General features: G+C 35.5%; 1 protein-coding gene across 1 annotated transcript; it reads right to left on the minus strand.

Annotated features, from left to right (window-relative positions):
• Window positions 1-1,033: 1,033 nt before the first annotated feature.
• On the minus strand, window positions 1,034-6,945 carry LOC128882485 (facilitated trehalose transporter Tret1-like). Its single transcript, XM_054134086.1, has 4 exons — window positions 6,603-6,945; window positions 5,860-6,066; window positions 5,586-5,778; window positions 1,034-4,245 (listed from the first exon to the last, which is right to left on the minus strand). Exons 1-4 carry the CDS (start codon window positions 6,786-6,788, stop codon window positions 3,992-3,994), a joined length of 840 nt encoding a protein of 279 aa, XP_053990061.1. The 5' UTR covers window positions 6,789-6,945; the 3' UTR covers window positions 1,034-3,991.
• Window positions 6,946-7,694: the final 749 nt, after the last annotated feature.

The following is a 7,694-nucleotide window of genomic DNA, read 5'->3' on the forward strand; positions in this document are numbered from 1 at the left end:
AATAATTCTGGTTTTAATATATTCGTTACACTTTGGCGGATGCGACTTCAAGGCCCGATTTTGCAATTTCGGCCTTAAAACTTTATAAGCAATAAAAGTATGTTTGCTATCTTCATTTTATTGTTTATAAAGTTTTAGGGCCGAAATTGCAAAATCAGGCCTTGGAGTCGCATCCGCCAAAGTGTAACGAACATATTAAAACCAGAATTATTAGAAAATATTGCTTCTTTGCTTCAATATCCTGGAAAAAAAATCATGCTAGCCTAATCGCCCTATCCTCGTCTCTCCTGCAATTGTTGTATCGCCCTCTCTGTCCTTGTCCCGGAGTTTCCTGCTTTTTCCGCAACTGTCGCTGAAGTCAACTCGGAGTTTGGCTCTGACTCCTGCGCACCCGTGACAAAAATCATCAAAGTATTATTATTTAATATTCATCTTATACAAAATATATAGCATTTATAAACAAATAATTCCTCGTTGTAAAATTTAAGTGTAGGATTTGAATGTGAATTCAGGTCCCGCAAAATTTTTGAACCTGGCCCCGAAAAAAGGTCACGCCGGCCCTGACTAAAAGAGTTTTGTGACTCACACGATGACCAGAGCCGAATGTACTGAACCTTCCTCTTTCGTATGAGCCCTCACCCAGAAGGTCGAAAACAAAGAGTATTTCTTTGGTCGAAAAGTGAACAATCGTAAAAGCATTCCCCAAAATTGAGTTCCGCCATTTTGTGGATAATGGTACAGCAAGTCGGGTAACAAGTTTAGTTCAGGCAAACATCATCAGATGTCGTTTACTGAGAAGGACTGCTAACGTAAAATCGATACATTGCGACGTTGTCATCAAGTCACTTCAATGCAATTGTGCACTTCAGCGCGAGACTTTGTACGCATCGGATGTACCGATATTCTTGTTCTGTTGTAAATAAACCTTTGAGTTCTTGTTCGTTTATAAATCCTGACAAATATAATGAATTTCTTCACGTTGTTCAACTTCCCGGCGCAACGGTACTTCGATGGTAAGGTGTCTTGTAAGTCCTTTTTGCGGTTTCCAAAAATATGATTTTATTAGAAACACTTTAAGAAATTTTACAATAGTACGTATACGCATATAGATGTAGATATATGTGAATGCATATACACATTTATATTTAAAAAATATAAGCATGCTGCATTGTACGATACAAAGTATATTGTTGTAAAACCCACTCTGTTCGCATGTTTAGGCACACTTATATTACAAATAATCATCGAATAGTTGACAAAAAAGAGAGGCACTTGAACCGCCTTTAAGATACTTAATACAATCGTTTTTTGTAGCGTATTTGTCCTAAAATATGTGGCAAACCTGCGAGTTGGTTATAATTTATTGCTCCCAGAATTTAAATCGAAACTGTGGATTAAATTTATTTTGCCCAATCGTTTATGTTCGAAGTAACCGTTTTCGAAAACACCCGAGGTATCTATGCGCATAATTCGTGTACGCAAAATGGGCAAAGGTAATTACAAGGAAATAGCATTACTGGGTATAAATTATTAATTATGTACATAGTCAGACGAATTCTAATCGAGCGTGAGCGTACTCCGGGTATTTTCAAAAACGATTCGCAACGTACAAGACTCGTGGCGTGAAAAAAGTATGATTCCACAATCCCGAATTATCTTTTCGAAAGGAACACACTTCGCTTTTTGTTTGTTCCACGTATTCCACGTTTGAATGCAAAACAGGATACTGCACCCTGAGTATCACGGATTGTACGATTTCTTTTTACAAGTATTGTTACATCACAGCGAAGTTGTTAAAATTGTTTTCCAAAAAGGAATGCTCTGCTTATAAACGGCGATCGTTTCCACGAAACGATACACGGCGTAAGAAAGACCTTAAGCGCGTAACCAACGTTTGTTCTGTACGAAGAACCATCATCCATCTCTTCTACGGCCATCCGTGCACGTGCACACGGAAGACTGTATCAGATCAACGTCTAATACTGTTTCATGTGTTGCGTGTAGAGTCGTTTACTATTTTTTGGTACAATTATCCACCTCGTTGCTCACGCAACACCACGCCGTAAGTGCATACCGCGTGCAGTATCATTTCCTTCGCAAATCCAAGCGCGTTCGAGCGTTTCTCAACACAACATAAACAGTCGCAGAATTCCATACATAACTAATCCATCATTGTAATCATTTCTCGATTGCGCAATGACGTTTCTTTATCAAACAACTTTTCTCGGAGCAGCAATAACCGAGGACTCGTCGCCTAATCCAGTCACTCTAGACTAAAACGCGTAAAAATGTTATGAAAATATTTCTATCAATGTATCTATATTGTGTCAACATTATCATCGCATGGAAAATTTCTTACGGGTCCCAACAGGTGTATAGAATCACCTTTTTGCAGATATTTAAAAAATTATTTGGTTTATAGGTGTCCACTAAAGAGAGAGACAGAGAGTGAACAATTTACACAAAAATATGAAGAGAGAATGGTGAACTTTGATTTGTAATAATAATAACAATAATCCATATTTCTATTTGCCACGTCACTGTTGACAGATTTTAAGCGTTAACTGAAATAAATATAATGGTTAATACGGTTTGACTTCTACAGGGTGTTACACCTAAACAGGCCACCTGAATATCTCTTTCAATTGTGATTTCACTCATAAATGCATATTTTTTCTTGTCGTATTATGTAGTTGACATTAAAATAAAAATAAAATATTGTTTATATCGTCACAATTGGAACAGATATTCAGATGGCTTGCTTTAGATGTGACAGCTTGTATACAAGCTCTTCGTTGAGTTGTAAACACGAAATTGTTAGGAAGTAATACCCTTCAAGACTGTGACTGTAGACTATGGATCAAAGTTTTCACATCATTCTACGTGAAAACTATTGATTATACAAATTTAACGTCACACCGCTTTCGTAGAAATTTCCGTATCTTAATTATCGATGACAATTATTTTTGCAGAAAACACAATACCTTTAAAGATTCCTATAAGAAACAGATAATACTATAGGATACAAGATAATCTAAATAGAAGTACATGCAACAAATCAGTTTGATAAAATTATTTTCATAATCGAATCTAAAGTGATTGGGCTAGCTTTTCGTGAAACTTTGTAGCGATACTCTTGCGTTCCTACGTACGACGAAAATGTACTAAAAACGGAAATCCTGGACCGCAAAGGGTTCATACTTTTACAGTTCGCTTCCTCGAGTTAATCGTTTTACGCTCCGCATACTTGTCCTTCGATTTACAAGCGTAAATTATAATTTACCTCTGCGATCGTTTACACGATTTTACTTCATTCGATTTATAGTCGTAAATTATAACGTACCCTTATCATTGTTTGCACGAACGCGATTCAAGCGAAAGCAAAGCTTAAGTACAAAACTACACAGCTTCGTAATGCACTTCGTAGTAACTCCCCCATCATTCGACTCTGACACGCTACTAATAGTACGATATCAATCACTTTGGTAATTCATTTCACACATGACACTCGGAATACCTTCATAGTAAGTTCAAGAGTAACCTTTAAAACGATAAAACAGAATTGGTCAGAGAGATTTCTGTACAGAGAGATCTCTGTGAACGAAGCATTGCAAATTTTTCTACTACAAGCCTATCATAGACCTTTTAATGCCAGTGTCTGTCTATTAAAATCTACTAATTGTGTTATTGCTATTTACAGTAACTTGAGGAAACACGCAAGTCTTTTGATACTCCTTGTAACAATATGTAGAAATTAATGTCAGTCGACATCAATGTAGAAAACCCAGTTCTCAGTTGTAGATTGTTTCTAAATAAGTCACGTTTGTAGAAATCCGTACCCCAGCGATCAGGTTTTATCGTTTCGAAGGTAACTTTCAACTATAAAACTTTTGATTCGCGTGTCGCGTGTAGAATGAATGTTATACATTACAACTTGATCTCGTAAAAAGGTAGTCTTTGCCACGGTTCCAGCCCGTGCGATATAAGACGCTTAAACGTTCTGTATATTTTTCACATTTGACGGATTCAGTGGCTCTGTAACTGGTCCCTTCTCGTGCCGCGCGTTCCTCCTCTTTGCACGCTGCTTTCTGGCCTTCGCTTCAGCTCCAACTGCCAGGAAATTGTTCTTAAAGTATTCCTCGATCTCGGAGAGCTTCTTGCCATGTGTTTCTGGCAGTAAAAACCACACGAAAACAGCGGCGCCTATTGAAACGCCAGCGAAAAACCACTGGACAGCGTAGGACCCTTTAAATAATGAAACAGTGAACGTTTAGGTTTAGCTTAATATTTGTATGAATGAAGATTTAAATTAGATGCTAGGGTTGAATTTCCAATGAAATACAAATTAAGCTACTGCATTTTATAGGCTGATTCAGATTGTTCGAAACGTGAAGAGTTAAACAGGGTAGGAATAAAAATGCGAATATAAATTAAAATAGAGGGTATACAAGCTAATAGACCTAACACAGACCTAAACCACGCCACTTAAATATCTCTTTCAATTGTGACTTCACTTATAAATGCATGTTTGTTTCCTATCGTATTATGTAGCTGACGTTCAAATACGTTCAGATGGGCCCCTCTATACCATTTTAATTACATATAAAATATTTGTTGTATCGTCACAATTGGAACACATATTCAAGTGGCCTGGTTTAGGTGTAACATCCTGTATGTGGAAATTGGAATGTGAAGGAAAGCTGAAAGTTTAAAGTTAAAAGTAATTTGTCAAATTATTAACACTTAATTGACAAGACAAATAGAACCTATTTGAATCCATTTTTCTAAATATACGTTGTAATAATAAGTTTACATAATGCTAATTGTACCAAGCGATGGTATGTTATTATGTTATAATATTTTGTGTACGTTATGGAGTAATTCAAATTTCTATTTAAGGGGTTACACCACTTTGGTCGCTTCAAAAATCGAATTTTTTTTGCTTAAAGTACTCTTTACATATACGAAAATAATATGCCGTTAATTAGAAATCGATATAGAAATTGTAAATGCAGTCTTGAGCTCTAGAAGTAGAGGCGCACATCAACGTAACGGAAACTTTAAACACGTGTTTCTTGAAACAGCATTTTCAAAATCGATGGTTACTTTAGCCTCGCCAATTTTTAATCAATCGACTTGAATCTCTTCTTATGTAATCATCATATGTTTCTCTAGTGAAACACGTGGGATTTTTTCATTATATTAATATTTGTATCTTTTATTCAACTTTAAGTACCGCATTTTTAGGCTAATGTGCCATTTGATTAAAAATGTATATTTTTAAAAATTTTGTTTCACGGGTCTAACTTGAACCTGGTTTGAGTTATCGTCTCTACCGGAAAACCTTTTATTTTTGAGATGCTCCACTAAATCGTCTGCCGTGCCATTATTTTTGGAAAAACAAGAAAAATAAAGAATAATTTTCTAGTTAAATACTTATACAATACATTAATGTACTTCAATGTACATAAAATCTTGTTATTGCTTTAATAAAAATTCTTAAAAAAGCCTGAAAATTCGGATGGGTAAAGTGGCGTAACAGCTTAAGCTTGTACTAGATTGCATAGAATCAATCAAATACGTACCACCCAGGAAACCTTGCAAGCTCCTGTAACTTTGCAGAGCAGCAAACATTAGCAAGTTGGCTATCGAGTAACTGATGGAATGAGCTATTCCTCTGATCTCAGTTGGGAACAACTCTGCAGTCATGGTCCACGGAATAGTCAGCATACCAACCATAGATGTACAAACGTAAAGGAGCAGACATAGAACTGGTACCTGAACAAACAAAGAAATAAGTAAAATTAATCCTTGATTTGAAAGCTTTTCGTTCAAACTTGTCACATTTCAAATGCATACCCAATAGCCAGAACGATCGCCATCCCTAATGAGGAGAGTGAAGTAACCGGAAACGGTCATACAAATTGCCATGCCCAGTGACGAAATGATACACAATGGTCGTCTCTTGTAACGTCTCAGCAGCCAGGTGTTCACCATTGAACACAGAAAACGTGTTACGCCGACTAAAATCGAGGCTATGTATTCATCTACGCCAGAGCCAACTTCCTGAAAAAGAGTAATATAAATTACGAAATACATATCGGACCAACAAATTAATTTTTGGTCAAGATTCAGAAACATAAGTCTAGTGGGTGACCAATGTCAAATAATTGTCGTAAGATGTGTTTCCAAGCATACTTATTAAACATTTCTATTAACATATCCTCTTTGACAAAATATTAGACTAAATACAACAAAGAAATTAATTGTATTGCGAGGATTGTTAATGATTTAAGACTACATTCACACTTAAGATATGCACAACGAAACAGAGTCTAGTACAAAAAATAACTTACACAAGATGGATAGAAAGTAATTGCAAACGTTTTTGATATTCTGTTTTTCACATAAATCTAATTGATTTCTAAAATTGAATTCTGTTCTTCACATAAATGTAATTGTTTTCTACAACTGAAAGATGTGCACATACAGTGTAATTAATTGTTACGTTTTTTCTAATATGTGTATGTTAAAGAGATTTAACGAATAAATATGCTTGGAAAGGCATCTGGCGACACTTTAGATTCAGGAACGTTGCTTACTTGGAACCACGTGACAGCGTAAAATAGAGTGATATAGATTCCGGAGAACTGCTGGAAGGAGAAGAACAGGAAGAGTATCGTCATCGGCTTCCATCCTGTAGGCTTCAAGAACGCTCTGAACTTGGTGGATACACCGCCGTGTTTGCTTTTTCTCTGCTCGCTCAGCTTGATCTCGTTCTCTTTCATAATCGTTGTCAGCTGTGCCTGCGCGGCTGACACCTTTCCTTGTTTTACTTCGCATTTGCACAGCCTGTTAATCGAACATCAGAACTTAAGAAAGAGTGTCTTACAGATAGAAGTTAGGTCAGGTCCTATCATGAAATACCGACTTCTTTATTGAATATGTATATATAATGTTATAAATTAGTCATGGAATTGACGCTGAATACCAAAACAAAATTGAATTTCTCTGTAATAAAGAAACGATATTTAATGTCATTAATTTACGGCCAATTCCTGATTATACACTTTATTAATAGTCTTTAGTTAATAATTAATTTGCTTGACTTTTACTATGTGTATGTCTTCTTTGTTTTTCTCTGTCATCACTATCTACTTTATTAGCAATATTCAAATTAAAGGAATACATTTTCTTTGCATACATTTTAATTTGTCTGAACAATAAAGTCTAGAAAAGTAATTAGACTTTTTATATGCATGGTACAACAAGTTTATGTCTATGATTGATGCAAGTCTTATTGCAGTGTCACTTACTAAATTCGTTTTGAGGATCAAAATTACTCTAATTTCTTTGCAACATTCGAACTCTTTTTTTAAGGCTGCTATTCATTTGTTTTCCTATTCTTTTTCCCCTATTTTTAATACGAATTATATTTTTATATATAATCAGACTTTTTACTATTATGAGTGTTTTGAACGACGCTTTCATCAACACCAGCTACGCTCAGTAATCTCCCCCTTAGTTTTTCCTATTCTAGTTTCCTGAGACTAGTTTCTACTTATACAGTCTAATCAGAGGATCTATAGGATGTATAATATAGTGATGAACATAGCTGCACCAATAATTCATTTTATATTGCCATTAACTTTAAGGTATACAAAAAGTAAGTATAACAGGAACATTTTGTGCTA

The sequence above is a fragment of the Hylaeus volcanicus genome, unplaced genomic scaffold (assembly GCF_026283585.1).
Source record: "Hylaeus volcanicus isolate JK05 unplaced genomic scaffold, UHH_iyHylVolc1.0_haploid 11934, whole genome shotgun sequence".
In the NCBI taxonomy this organism is placed as follows: domain Eukaryota; kingdom Metazoa; phylum Arthropoda; class Insecta; order Hymenoptera; family Colletidae; genus Hylaeus; species Hylaeus volcanicus.

Bases quoted from the DNA above. Each gene is read 5' to 3' on its own strand.
- LOC128882485 (XM_054134086.1), bottom strand. From the start codon at position 6,788: ATGAAAGAGAACGAGATCAAGCTGAGCGAGCAGAGAAAAAGCAAACAC. The intron at 5,779-5,859 runs GTATGCATTTGA...TTGTTTGTTCAG, and splicing joins GCGATCGTTCTGGCTATTGG to GTACCAGTTCTATGTCTGCT. The intron at 4,246-5,585 runs GTACGTATTTGA...CATTATTTAAAG, and splicing joins CTTGCAAGGTTTCCTGGGTG to GGTCCTACGCTGTCCAGTGG.